The 15,080-nt window shown below is 38.8% G+C and overlaps 1 protein-coding gene across 1 annotated transcript in view; it reads left to right on the forward strand.

Annotated features, from left to right (window-relative positions):
• STX7 (syntaxin 7) overlaps window positions 1-13,628 on the forward strand; it is a 35,561-nt gene extending 21,933 nt beyond the window's left edge. The window contains exons 3-10 of the mRNA XM_063329573.1: window positions 1,635-1,704; window positions 3,594-3,684; window positions 5,470-5,607; window positions 6,274-6,326; window positions 7,095-7,185; window positions 8,445-8,517; window positions 9,475-9,557; window positions 12,208-13,628. Coding sequence (XP_063185643.1) covers window positions 1,635-1,704; window positions 3,594-3,684; window positions 5,470-5,607; window positions 6,274-6,326; window positions 7,095-7,185; window positions 8,445-8,517; window positions 9,475-9,557; window positions 12,208-12,300 — 692 coding nt within the window. The 3' untranslated portion in view covers window positions 12,301-13,628. The remainder of the gene's footprint in view (window positions 1-1,634; window positions 1,705-3,593; window positions 3,685-5,469; window positions 5,608-6,273; window positions 6,327-7,094; window positions 7,186-8,444; window positions 8,518-9,474; window positions 9,558-12,207) is intronic.
• The last annotated feature ends 1,452 nt before the right edge of the window (window positions 13,629-15,080 follow it).

The raw sequence follows: 15,080 nt of genomic DNA on the forward strand, positions 1-15,080 counted from the left end.
ATTTGTTTTAAAACAACGCATTACACCGAACACAAAAAGAAGACTTAATTACCCAAAGCCGGTATCTATCAGTACGGCCGGAGCAGCGCGGGGACCTCCCGGTCCTGCCCCGGGAAGGGACGGGCTGATGCTCGGCGACAGGTGGCGACTCTTGCCAAAATTCCCAAATTTTTCACTTCTGTTTTTCTGCTTTTCAGCTCAATTAAAATACAAGCTATGTGAAACCCATCTTACAGGGCTGTTCCCCTCAGTTAATTCTTTTAGTAGCTTATGTCCGCTCATTTCCCCCAAAGACTTCTACCTTGAAGGATTTGATTTTTACCTTGTGCAAAACTTCCCCCTTTTTTTGATGTCTTCCTCACCTCGGTGTGCACCGAGGGAGTTGGCTGTAGCAGTTGTCAACGTTGGGATGCTGTGTAAAGTGGTGTAGAAAGTCCAATATCATCTAATTCAATGGAGCCTTGTTATGAAACAAAGCTTAGAAGTAATATTATTACTAAAAATGTTCAAAGGACTTCCAGTTTTATTTAACTGCTTAACATAAGTCACAGGTAACTTTCGTCTTGTAACTGAAGTTCTGTCTGTTACAGATCTCTTCCATGATATATGGAAAAATACTTTAAAAAAAAAATTGTTTTCTTCATTACTTAGAGATGGCAATTTTAACTGTATTTAGGAAAAAAAAAAAAAAAGGATAGTGTGCTGGTAAAGTGGGGATCCTGTGTACTATCATACGGTCGTATTTTGTAGTGACTGTGTGGTATACCAGTCTGCCTGGGGAGGGCCACAGAAATACAGGGAAGACAAGTCTACTCTTAGTCAGGGTCAAGCAAAAATAAAGTCATTTTGCATATGTATTCTTTCATTTTAGAAGGTGTGGGGGTGTTAAGCTGAGATAAAGCACATTGAGGGTATTAGCTTTGCAGTGTGATATCCTTGAAGTGTCTGTCCGTTTTTCTCCTTTCTCATGTGACAGTAAAATACATTAAGCTGAAAATAAGGCTCAGATGATGTGTCACTTCTTGCAGTTCAAAACTAATATTTTTTATGAAGTACACCTCAAAATCACTGGTGGTTTGTATCCCACATTTAAAAATGTAAGGCTATTAAAACTGCAATTTAAACCGGACAGCTGACTTTTCTTTTGGTTTTAGTGTACTGTAAGCCATGAATACTTTGTTGCTGTCTCTTCATTAATGCACTGGTTCTGAAATATTTTTGTATGACAATGTGATGGCAGTCTTTAATGTGGCTTTCCAAAATTACGTGTGTAAGATATGATTAAACCAGAATAAGAGTTGTGCTGCTTACTTTAGAAATTAATTTTAAAAGGCCTGATTTATACTTATTATAGTGAAGCTATTAACTGATCTTTAAATTGCCTGCTTCTACCTAGACACTTGAATACATTCCCATCCTTTATAAAAAACCCTGGGCTTTGTCTTTGACTTGGCAAAAACCATTCAATAGTTGTTCTGGGACTTCTTAAGTGGAGTCTTTGTAGTAACTTGAAAAAGTCTTAAGTATCAGTTTCTGTCAACTTTTATGGCTTAAGAATTGTAGAGCAAAAATGCATAAAATTAAGTATGAATTGTTTGTGCCCCATTAAAATTTCTCTTCCTCTTCACAAACAGCTGCCGAAATACAAAGAATACTACATCAGCTTGGAACACCACAAGACACGCCTGAGTTGAGACAACAGCTGTGAGTACTTCACATGAAAACATTTTATTTCATTGCATTGTAAACAATCGCCTGGTAGGTGATGAGGTGGTCTTTTTGTTAGACAGAGATCTCGCCGAGATCTCACCGAGAAAGGCAAGTGTAGAAAAATACTTGAAATTTAAATGTTGAGATCCACTTTTTTAAATTAATCTTGGGTAGTCTGTAAACTAGAGTCAGCTGGTTTGCTGCGGTATGTTGCCTGCAGTATCAATACATCTATGAGACCTATGCTGTATGTCAGCAAAGGGAAAGTGGCAGGACCAGAAAGCAATATCATTGTTTAAAAAACAAACACTGCATCCTGCCACCCCTATCAGCTCTTCAAACCTGTCTGTATAAGTTTCACAAGATAATGAATATGTTGGGGATTTTGGGACATGTGATACTGAGGGAGAGAGGGGAACGTCTATTTAGTGATGAAAGCTACAGTGAGGGGTGACATCATAGAGTAGAGGTGTACCAGAAATACTAACACAGCAGAAGTGAAATAAGGCTCCAGGGCAGATGCTGTGCTGTAGTTCAGTCACCTGAAGGTGGACTTCCATTAATATGCCACCAGCAGAGACGGTCAGCTGCTCTCCACTTTTCTGCACAGTCAAATGCACCAGGATGATTTTTTCCATTACCGCATTAATCTCAGCATAATAACTGCGTATAAGTGACGTGTTGTGCTAACCCTGTGGGTGAAAAAGTTGCCAGGCTTCAGTGTGGTTAATGCCGCACTGTGACCATTGAATAGGAGGAGGAGGTGTGTATTGGACCAAAGGCATCACATTCATTTTGTGTGAACAGCCAGATTGCTTTATAATAACCCGAGTTCAGGGCTCATAACATCAGCCAGGTACAATCCGCAAAAGATATCCTACTGGAGACTAAATAGGCGAAGATCAACATACAGTTTATGCAATAACCAGGCAGGATCTAGGCATAAATACAAAACTAAACAGGATAGAAACTGTTGTGAAGGACACGTTCCAGTCCCTTTGTGGAGGTAATATATACGGTAAGCTTCCTTGAGTTTTCATCTGTCCTTTTTTCACTTGTCTGAACACTTGGCCTTTCCTTTCACGTTGGTATATATCTGAAGAGTTATTTGATTATTTTAAATATTGATGTTGGTTGCTTACTAATAGCTTTCTAGGTAAAACCTTTTTATATACACTGGGGAGGAGTATGCAAAAGCAGGTAAAGAATTTGAGTTGCTTCAGGAAAAAAATATGAAGATTGGTAAAGTAGTATGTGATAGTATCCGAAGCAAAGAGAGAAAATACCAAAAATAGCAATGCTGTTGAAAACAAGGTGTGTTGGGGTTTTTTAAGCACTGATAAAGCTATTAGTAAATAATAAAGTTTTCAGCTAAGTTCAACAGCTATTGTATTGTGGGAGAATGTAGATCTCTGGATAAGCTTCCCAGTAACTGTCAGGAAATGATTTTTCATGGGCTGTGGTATCAGAATTATATTCAAGCTACGGTATATTCTTCCACACAGAAAAAATTTGGTCTTTTCTACAGTTATTCTGAACTCAGAAATGACCAGGTGTTTCCAACTATGATAGCCTCAAAAGGACTATGAAAAGCATGTTTAGATATTCATAATAACAGGAAACTTATTGCTGCACGTTGGGAAAACAGAAGAAACCTTAAAAAAAAAAAAGTGAGTAATGATGCTGTCGCACTGAGGAACGTACCTTCTTTAGCATCCGTCCCACCTGGAATCCATGATGTTATGCCTTTACAGTGAAGAACAGAATAAAAATGGCTTCGTGCACTCTAGAGAAGCATTTAGTACTGTACCTTTTCTGAGAATCGGTGAAATTCTAACGAAATAACCCAATGGTCTCTAATTAAATTCTGCATTTGGTTTTAGGCAACAGAAGCAGCAATACACCAACCAGCTTGCCAAAGAAACTGACAAATACATTAAAGAGTTTGGATCTCTGCCTGCAACAAGTGAACAGGTATAAAACCAAAGAGCATGGCTTGTTTGATTATCATGTTGGCTCAGGTAGAGGATTTGAGTGACTTCAGTTCTGCATGCCTATTTTTGTGCTCCTCACCAGGCTTTCAAAGCGCTGTTTAGTTAGTCAACATATTTGCACAACAGGGACACTTACAACATAAGAATATTTTGTTGCAGTCCAGACTTGTTCCAAAGTTGGTTTTATGTATCAGGAATGAGGTAGTTTGACCGAAATTGTAGGAATCAAGGCAGTGAGCTGTGTCTGTGATTTCAGGTAGCAGGGGACTTTGTAATCCATTGCAGTGATGCCAAGTCTGACTCCGCAGGCGCTCTGACTGCTTCTGGGGTCAAGGAATTGTATGCCAAAACCGCATGCAGGGCAAATGGCCAGACTGTCCGAATAATTTGATTGTACACAGTAGGTCTGTTCTACATCGCTCAGATCAGCATATGTGCTATGTCTCGTCCACAGGCTTTTCCTTTAAGAGGCGTGTACAGGAGCTGTTACTAAAGCAACTTGTACAGTCTTTAAACTGCTTCTTTCCCGGGTCTGTGTAAAATCTCCTCAGGATGTAACATGTGAAATGGCTGTTGCCATTAGCACACTCCTATCTGCCATCCTATGGTTTCTTATCCTAGCAAAATCTGTTGCTTAGATAACGAAGAGCAACAGGATCCCAGAAAAAATGAACTCAGGTTATTGTCACTCAAACAACTTGCCTGGTCTGTGGCTGGTTACCAAGAAGCCTTTAGGAAAAATGAATTCTCCTGAAACACTGAATTCAAATGGCAGGCCATGATCCACGTGTTCTTATCCTGTCAAGTTGTAAACTTCTAATAGAGGTGTTAAAACTTGGTCTTGGTATATAACCTGTAGTCCAGGCAATGTATGTTTGGGGTGTTTTTTTATGTTTTTTCTGTTTCTTTATCTTGTAGCTGAAAAGGTGGTGGTGAGATGTTTTACTGTTTCATTTTACTCCTTTTTATCATGAACATCTTCATCAAAGCTACTTCCCAATGAAATGTATAAATAACAGATTGATGAATGGCATTTATAGCCTCTCAGAAATTTGAAAGGAAGGGTTGATGTAATGTATACATTTAGGGAAATATGGTGGAGGCGCTCTCACTGAACAGAAAGCTGGCTGTGCTCCACCCCAAACCAGGACATGTGTGCCCAGTATTCCTCTTCCCACCCCTACATCCTAAAAAAAAAACCAACCCAAAATACCAAACCAAAAATACTAAACAGGTATTTTTGTACCTGTTCTTAAGCACTTAAGGGAGGATGTGAACCCACTTCTGGATGCAACTCAATATGTATTTCCAGCATTTATGTAAAATACATGCAAAGTGCCCTGTTCTTTCTTTTCTGCACCCTTCCCCCTCCCCATTCACTGAACTTTGCATAACTAACCGTACTATGGTTTTAGCATCCATGGTATCAAAATATTTCACACTTACATAGTGTGTTTTATAATCAACATATAGTAAGGAAAGTAGAAGATTTCTTGTCCCTGCCCCTTTCTTGTTTCCAGCTGTTAAATGAAAATAAATACACTGGTTTCCTCTTTAAATGCCTTGAATTATACAGAGTTATGTGATCCCAGAAGGAAGGAAGGTTTGTTCATGCAGTTGCAAATGGTTTTGTAGGCAGCCTTCTCTTACATCTATTTAGTACAATAAAAAAAAGAGTATATGCCTTAGTATTGAGCAGCCTGGAAATGGCAGAGCCTTGAAAAGCCAGAGCTCATTTGACTTGGTAAAACTTTTTCTCCTTTAGCGTCAAAGAAAAATACAGAAAGACCGTCTTGTGGGGGAGTTCACCACAGCACTAACAAATTTCCAAAGACTCCAAAGGCAAGCTGCTGAGAAAGAAAAAGACTTTGTAGCCAGAGTAAGAGCCAGCTCAAGGGTATCTGTAAGTATCGGAAAACGTGCCATTATACTCTGTTTACAGTCATGTTGGTGGTGTTGGATGTCAAACTTGTCTCCACAGTGCTATTTACAGAAGCTCATATGTGACTCCAAATACTGCAGAACGTGTGCTAAATTATTTTATAGTAAAGGCTGAATTAAGTTGTGATAACCCCCCTGAGAACTGTTACTTTTTCCCTTGCCTTTGTCACACAAAGGTATGAATGACCCCTGGGTTCATGCCGTAATCTTGCAAAAGCAATTTTTAGTAGATTTTGAAATGCTTTTGCTGGACCTTTAGATATCAACAGATTTTTCCTACAGGGAAGAATCACTTGCCAGATTTCTATGCAGTATTACAGCGCAGAAGTGCTGAGAAGCTTGAGGTATCGAGCTTTTCCTTGTCAGTGTATCAATTTTGCCTTTTCAATCTGTGCCAAATACACGTTGCTGTACTTGTAAATTTTAGGAGACAGTTACTGAGCTGAATGGTTTTGCTTGTATTTCAGCTTTATGCATGCATAAAGCAAAATCAGGATGAGAACACATTAAATCATGTTTCAGTTTGAAGTTGACTTACCTTGTAATATTGACTCATTATAGAAATGCTAACAGTGCTCTTTTCAGGGCCATAATGTTTTATTTATATTTTTAAACACTGATCACGTAGGGTGGTGCTCCTGAAGATGGCTACAAAGAAGGAACGCTTGTCTCGTGGGACAGGTAGGCTGAATTTGTTAATAAGTCTTAACCTAGCTCAGAATAATAAATGGCATGAAGGGAAGCCAGCTGCCAATTATTTAAATTTTTTTAAAAAAAATTTTTTTCTCATCAGTTGCCTTTTTCTGGAGGGAGTTGGGATAGGTTGTTCAGTTAGGCTTTCTTCTGTAAGGCAAATGTAGAGAAGAGGCTTTGGCGGGATAGGTGGGAAGAAAAAGGAGCAGTTCACATAATTTCCCTGTTTTTTTCCCGGTGCTTCAGCTTTAGTCATCTTGTTAAGCTTCCTTAAGTCTGTGTTTGGGCTTCCTGAGACCCAAACTTAGGTAAGCAGTGTCCAACCTGTGAATAGAGTAAAACTGTTAAGTTGTGACAAGGGCCCAATGTTTACTGTGATCTCTCACTGCTTCCATACTCTCCAAGAACTGCTTCTCAGTCTCAGATTCTGTTTTGTTGGCTAGCTTGCTTTTGCCTCAGATGGATATAAACCCTGCAGTTTATCATTCAGAAGAAACTTTGCCATTGTATTCATTCTTGGAATTTCCAATCAGCTAGCTCAATGTGCAATGTTGCTACAGCAGCAGTTTCCTATACCAAAAAGGTGTGAGCACTAGAACTTCCCTGTTAGCTAGACAGGTAAGGGTAAAAAACGTGCGTTTCGTTAACTGGGAATGTAAAGTATGTGCTATGTGCTTAACTGTCGTTTTATTCTTCTGAGTTATTTCCTGTCGTGCCTGTTCAATTCTGGGTGTTTTGGGTTTTTTTGTTTGATAGTCAACCGCAAGCACAACTGCAGGATGAAGAAATTACAGAAGATGACCTCCGTCTTATTGAGGAGAGGGAATCTTCCATTAGGCAGCTTGAGGTAAGTACAAGTGGTTTTACAGCAGAATATGCTTTTAATGCTTTCAAAGAAAAACATTTTATAGCGGCATGAGCATTAACTGCAGATATTAATCTTGAGGAGTTAGGTTTTGTTTGTGGGTTTGGTTTTTTCCTTCAAAACTACAAATATTGCCTTTATATATATTAGAAATCTGCTATGTGAAAGCCATGTTTTGATACTGTGTTTAACTTCAGTGGTTCAGTTATGGAATAAGAAGGTGCTCTTGTGATTGCAAGAAAAAATACATATCATTTTTTTTCCAACATAACCCTTTTTTAACAGTGACTATAAATGAAGCAAAATTATACCTTTTCTCCCAGGTATTCCCAATGTATTATTCAACATTTTCATTTTCTAAGTGGCTTTTTTGAACATTTCTGGAAATACGGAGATGCTCCGTTTCATTCAAACTTCTGTAATTAAGCCAAAAACCTTTAAAAACACGTAAACTACACAAAAAATATCACATATGATGAAATACTGACATCAATAGACATCTGTAAAGATGAAGTTCATTTTCCCAGCTGGTTTGGAATCTACATCTCTACCATCAACAAGAAAGATGCTGGAACTGGAGTTTGTCAGGAGGTCTTGCTGATGCATGTGGCAAAACCCATTCTATGTATAAGTTTTTCAATAATCTCTCCCTTGCCACCCATACATTAACATACAGTGAATTGAACTAAACATGTAGCAGTCATTAGTTAAGAAGAGATCATATGCACAGTGGTAACATGGCATCCATCACTTCATTATAACCAGATGGGAATAGGATTATGTAATATAGGTGCAATTGCCTAGACACATTATAGAGGTAGTTTCTGTAAACGGTGGTACTTATGAAATTTGTGTACTCAAACTCAAGCAAAAGACTTTCTGCACACACTTTTATTAATTTGGCTTAAACAGATAGCTTTTAAGCGAAGTTGGCATGAGCCTTTCCCTTCAGTTAAACTAATACAAGTATGTGTTAAAACAACCTCTCAGCAATAAAGGATTCTTTTTGTGATGTGAAGTGTACTTTGTGCACATACCTTCAGTTAGTTTCATTATGATGAATTTGGTCTCACAGTACCAAAAAAATCCTTCCAAATAAACATATTAAGGTGTTTTTTTATCTCATAGTGTAAAAAGTCATGGACGCGTACTTGGGAGGAGAAGGAGCAGTATTTATATCTAAATATACGGAGATGCTAGAATATGTTATGTCAATTAATGCGATGATTGTTTCCTTGCAGGCAGATATTATGGACATCAATGAAATTTTTAAAGATCTAGGAATGATGATCCATGAACAAGGTGATGTGATAGGTAAGTCCAATTCAGATATTCCCTGAAAATTTTTTATTCTGTTTCTCTGGAGAGCAGCAATGTAAACTTTCTTTTGCTGGAAAACTTTCTCTAATGAGAGTATCAATGCTAAAGCAAATCAGGTGCGACCTAATAATGGGTAGACTGGCTGAGGTGACTGGGAGTACATTAAGGAGGTGTGTTTAAAATGTAGCTTAAAACATTATGTAATTTTTAATGTGTATAAAATGTCTTTAAAAGTAGGTTTTTTGAACTGTTTTTACATAAAATTGGAGTTCATGTGGGGATTTTTAAGGTAATGACTAATGCCACAATTGTGCAGATTCAGCAAAGGTTCCTGCTTTGCCCTACATGCAGACAGCTTTATTCTTTTAATGAAATGTGATTGCAAAATACGTTTCCTGATTCTGCTGCTAAGCCGTGCTGTTGTCTATGTCCAGCATACATTTTCAGGGCTTTTTCTATCACCTTAGCCCATAATCTGTTCATATTTTTTCAGGGGGAAAAAAAAAAAAAAAATCTGTGTCAGTATAATAGAGTACCACACTAGAGTCGTGCCTCTTGGGGTGTTTTGTGTGTCTGTTTCCTCTGACTTCATAGGCCTTAGCAATTTTTTAATCTGAGCAGAGGGTAGTCAGTAGCAAGTTGGAGGACAAGTAAAAGTTTTTTGGTTTTTTTTAAAAAAAAAAAAAAAAAGTTGAAGTACTGAAAGTTTCTACCCCAGTTGGTACCAAAGGTTCAGCCCTGCTTCTAGTAACAGGGGAGCTGTTACTGACATGAATTCATCCACTCGTTGCCTTGGTGGTTCAGAAATGAATTCAGGAATAAGTATAGGATGGATCAAGCTTCCATAATGCAAGGTATAAAACTTTGGGTATTGATGAAGATGCCAGCTATTGGGGGGCAGCTACTACATATGACTAACCAAAATATGAAATCTTTCCTTCTAAAAAAAAGACAGCATAGAAGCCAATGTGGAAAATGCAGATGTACATGTGCAGCAAGCAAACCAGCAGCTGTCAAGAGCAGCAAACTACCAGGTAATGTCAATGCCAACTGCCAGTTGCCTGTAACTCTCCTTTCCCAGTAGTCCTAACTTCTGCGTTCTTAAGCAGTCCAGATTTTGCTTATCAGTTTCCTCAGAGCTTGGAGACTTACTTAAAGGTTTATGTTAGACTATGACGGTATTTCTAGGTCCCTATGAAACAAAAGTCAGTGACCCCGAAAGCTTGGGGTTTCTTGTAAAATTAGCCAGGCTGTTTCAGAGCACCTGGAGTTATAAATTTATTTAGAAACAGAAAACAAAAACATAATCCCAAACAAACCAACCCCTCCTTTGGCAGCTCAAGAAATAAAAGGTTCCTGTGTGTGGAGACCAAGCCTCTAAAGGTCACTAGAGCAGTAGGGAAGTCTTCTGAAGATGCTGCCAGTTAGCACAAATTTTTGCTGTCTTCTGAATATATCTAGCTTCTGTTAATTGCTACCCTGATGCTAAAAACATATTTCAAACTCTCAAATTTGTTTTGAAAAGCCGTTTAAATACCTTTAAATGCCACTTCTTTATAACATTTTGGAACTTACTAGAAATAATCTTATTAGTAGTAAATCTTCCCTCTTAAGTCAGAGTTAGAGAGTTAGTCCTTAAACTTTTTTTTACCTTTTTTTTTTTTTTGTTAATCCCCTTATGTGTGTTAGTAGTAGCCAGGACAGTAAATCAATGACAAAATGTCTGAAGGATTGCCTGCTGATTTCAAAAGTGGAAGAGGGAAAGGGGTGGATGCATCCTTGAACTGTATTCTAGGTAGCACTAATTGGCACGTTAAATATGGTTGATGGCTCCTATTTTGATACTGACGAAGTTCAGAGAAAAAAAAAATAGAGGCAGGCAAAATTTTCTGTGGAAGGTGTTAGTTTTCTGGTTGAAATTGAAAATGAAAAATTTTGTGCTTTGTCTTGAGGAGTAAAGGTTTAATATCTTCTGATTTCAAAAAAAGGTTACCGAGACTTTTGACAAGCTTCTGCTCAGTGGGTCTTGCAGCAGAGATCAGACGCTCGGCAGAGTTGGCCTGTTTGAAAGGATTGTGTAGCTTGCTTCAGAGTTGAACCTTCTTTTGTTTGAAGACTCATCCTTGTTCCAAGATGCTGAAAAACCATTTCCACTTTCAGCAGGCTTATTTTAGTTTTGGCAACTGTTATATCTGTATGCCCTGACCCCTCTCAAGGAAGCGTTAGAGGCCCAGGCCTGCAGGGAGGGATGAGACTGCACATGGTTGGTACCCTCACAACTCCTGTGTGTGGCTGGAGGAGGGATGCAACACTTATCTGCCACATGGGGTACATACATGCAGCAGAACTGTTCGGGCAAAGCCAGGCTCCTCTCCTTTCTTTCCCAGTTTACCACTGGTGCTTCAGCACTTGTAGAAATGATGATCAAGTGTATGAGGAAATAAGATCTCCGTGTCTTTAGTCCATTACCTTGCTTAAGTAGTGTTACAGGGAAAATGTTTTACTTCAGTGCAGTCTTGGCAAGAGGTGGCCTCCAGGATGAAAAAGGAAGAGACTAGGAGTGTAAGGAGAGAACTGCCCACAGATTTTAAAAAAGGAAGGTCCTCTAGCAACCAGATTGAGTTCTAGCGACTAAAATGATGAAATGAAGAAGTTTTAGCCTGACCGTGGGAGAAGTGGCAGTGAGATAGTAAAACCAGAAGAAGAGAATAGTTAAGAAATTTGGTAGCCTGGGTGGTGCTGGGCAGACAACTAGCAGCTCCAATGAAGAAATGACAGAGATGTAGTTTTTTGGGGAAAATAAAAACAACAAAAACACCCAGGCTGAAGAACCTCTGCCAAATAGAGCAAAGCCTGGCTTTGCTTCTGGACCTGTGGCCTAGAATCCCAAGATTTGAGTGTTGTTATCCCTTGGCTATCAGCAAATGCCTGTGAAACCCACTGGTAATTTCCTTTCCTGCTGTGAAGGAAACCGTCAGATAAAGGATGACAGACTGCTGCTAGTCTTGTGTGCTCTGGTGTCGCAAGGCACAGAACTGTATTGGAGATGTGAAAGTTCTGGACATGCTCTTAACTTTGTTGTAGTGACATTTATATAACTGCATCTCTAGTCAGGTCTCTCTTTTTTTCTTTTTTCTCTTTTTTCTGTTTTCTTTTTGAGGAAGTTGTACCTAAGAAACTTCACAAAAACAACTCTGCGAATAGATCCAAAGTCAGTCTTCCAGAAGTCTAACACTGCAGTCCTTTGTCCCTTTCCTTATATACATTAATAGTCTTTAAATATTATCTTTTCTAACAAATCATTTCCATCTCCTTTACTGTGCAAATTGATTGTCCATTTTCCTCTGTACGTGGTCACCTACTCTCTCACATTTTCTTTCCCACAGTGTTCTAATTACATCCATTCATTACGATACTGTATTCTCTTTCATTAGTTTATTATATATGTCTGAAAATACACAGAAATAATTCTGTTGAATAATATAGCTGTAAAAGTAAATTGCGGATAAATTAGCTCTTTTTTTTTTTCTTTTCTTGAACAACTTTATGTGACCTGTTGTTAGTAAGGACTCAATGTAGTTGGATTGTACAAGCAGTAGGACCATAAAAGCATTTGAGTAGTCTTCTGATCTGGTGGCGCAGTTTTCAATCAACTTGTTTTTTTTTTTTTTCCTCTATTGGCAGCAAAAGTCCCGAAAGAAGATGTGCATCCTCATTATTATACTTACTGTTGGATTATTGCTTCTTGGACTCATCATATGGTTATCTGCAAGATAAGTCTCTGGAGAAAGTGTTGTAATTGGTACTTAAATTATGAAAGAAATTCCTAGTCATGGTTTGCTCGTTGTGAAGCTGAGTAAAATAATGGTTCTGTACTTCATCACGCTTGTTTTTTTTATAAGACTTTTTTGTTTTAACCTGAGAAGTAACATTCTCAATACTACCATCAGTATAACTGCCTGCCCTCTTGGATGTGAGTGCTGTCTTACCAGAAGATAAACAGTTGACAACGTAAACTGTTCCATTAAGAGGTTTTATGTTTAAGTTAAGGTTTAGGGGGGCTAATCAAATCCTGATAATGTGTTTTGAAGGGGTGGGTAATTATATTTTGGGATATTGCTAAATGTTGCTGCCAAAACAAACTCCTGAATTGTTGCTTGAGGTAACAAATTCACATCTCAGAATTTATTTTTAAGTTAGAAATGTTTTTCTGTCTCTTTCCCTTCCATCCCACCCACCTGCCCATTTGATATGGGTCATTCAAAAATGAAATGTAGGTTGCTGAAGTTGGTGTGATCTCTCTTTTAAAACTGAAGCCTTTGAATTAAGCCTTCAGTTTGCCTGAAATCTTTTAATACTTCATATATCTCTGTATCTGGCGTTGAGTATGGTTCTGCCTGGAAGCCTCCTGCTAAAGGCATGTAGGGTGGATGATGTAATTACGTGGATTTTTTTTTTGTTTCAGTTCTTGCATTAAGAAATACTGTGTTTTATGTGCACACGTCTGGTATCTTTGCATCTGAAATGTGCATTGATGAGCTTGGCTAGATGAAAATAAGCTCCAGTCTGTGAATTCTTAGATTTACTGGGAAGAGTAAAAATTCCCAACCTCCTAACTGCACTTGAATGTCACTGTTCTGAAACTGCTGTGATTCGGTTTCCATGAACAGATCCAAAGTTGTATGTTTCATACAGCTGAAGAAAAGAAGATTACAAGTTAAACTCCAAGTTCAACAGTGGTATTTGAAATCAACTTGAAATCGGTTGAACTGATTCAAGCTAAGATGTTTGATGCTTATAGCCTTTAAAATGACCTTTTTCCTTTTGTGCCATTTTGTACTAATATATTAAAAATGTAACAGCACTTTTTTGCCAATTAATCTATTTGCCTTTTTAATTGATCTTGATGAACTAATCTGAAAGGTGTACAGATGAAAAAGTCACTTAATCTGTATTTTATAAAGTTCTTGTACACTAGACTGCTAGAGAATGCACCGTTTACATCATAAGCTATGAAGTATTCTTTGGGAACAATCTAACTGTAAGCATAAATAGACTTCAAAATTGTAACCATGCAACCAAAATAAAGGTCTTTTTAAAGAGTACGTTCTTCTAGTAGTTCCTAGCAGTAGTAGTTTTAGTAGTTCCTTTTTTTCAGAATCTGTCTTTACAAGCACAGCTGTCATCTCTGCTCTTATGTAAATGATTGAAACTTCTCTGAACAACTCCAGAGAACTTTGGCTCTGCTGGCTCATCAGCCCAGAGGGACCTCTGTTCCTGTGCTGCCCTTCACATAGTTGATGAAAACACTCCTGGATTTCGCATGCCCAATCTGAGGAGGAAAAGCTGCTTTAAAGCGCTGTGTGGCTGCTGACAGTGGGTGCTGAGGGCAGACCAGCTCTCTTTTGGCATAGCATGAAACTTTTGAGGGATGCGAATCCATGGTGTGAGAAAGGAGGCTTGTGCTGCTGTATTTGCAATTACCAAAAGCAATGAAGGAAAAATAAATCCTGTGAAACTGCATGGTCATGTTCTATGTGATGTGGAAAACATCTCTGAGATTGAAATGGGAATTTAATTTTCATGTAAGTTGCAGTATGGATTCTTGTGTGATGAGATCCCAGCTACTGTGTTCCTGTGGCTGCCTTTGTGGGACTCCATTACCCTTACCCAATAACCATTAGATATGCTTTGGGCCACTACTAGCCATTGTAAGTCTGGCATGTAATGCTTGTGCCTTTTTTTTTTTTGTTTCCAGACTACACTAGTCTGAAGTGGAAGAGCAGTTGGCATTTTGGCTGAGTAGCTTTCTCACCAGTGAACTGTCTAAAATGGACTATGGAAGTTTCCTGACCTCTATGTTTAGCAAAGTCTTTACGCTATTGCAAATCAGTGCAGAGGAATGGCTCAATCCTGCTTGCCCAGGAGATCCTTTTCTCTGTTGCAATACCTAATACCTGCTTCTGTCAGTGACTGACTGATTCCACTGACATGCTGGGGAAGTAAAAGCAGCATAGAATCATAGAATTGTTTAGGTTGGAAAAGACCTTTAAGATCATCGAGTCCCAACCATTAAGGTAGCACTGCCAAGTCCACCACTAAACTGTGTCCTTAAGCACCACACCTACACGTCTTTTAAATACTTCCAGGGATGGTGACTCCATCACTTCCCTGGGCAGCCTGTTCCAATGCTTGACAACCCTTTTGGTGAAGAAATTTTTCCAAATATCCAATCTAATCCTCCCCTGGCACAACTTGAGGCCATTTCCTCTTGTCCTATTGCCTGTTACTTGGGAGAAGAGACCAGTCCCCACCTTGCTACAGCCTCCTTTCAGGTAGTTGTAGAGAGTGATAAGGTCTCCCCTCAGCCTCCTTTTCTCCAGGCTAAACAACCCCAGCTCCATCAGACGCTCCTTGTAAGATTTGTTCTCCAGGCCCTTCACCAGAGTCATTGCCCTTCTCTGGACACGCTCCATCTCCTCCAGTGTTTTTCTTGCAGTGAGGTGCCCAAAACTGAACACAGTACTCAAGGAGTTGCCTCACCAGACCCTTCAGCA

The sequence above is a fragment of the Chroicocephalus ridibundus genome, chromosome 3, assembly GCF_963924245.1.
Source record: "Chroicocephalus ridibundus chromosome 3, bChrRid1.1, whole genome shotgun sequence".
Classification (NCBI taxonomy): Eukaryota; Metazoa; Chordata; class Aves; order Charadriiformes; family Laridae; genus Chroicocephalus; species Chroicocephalus ridibundus.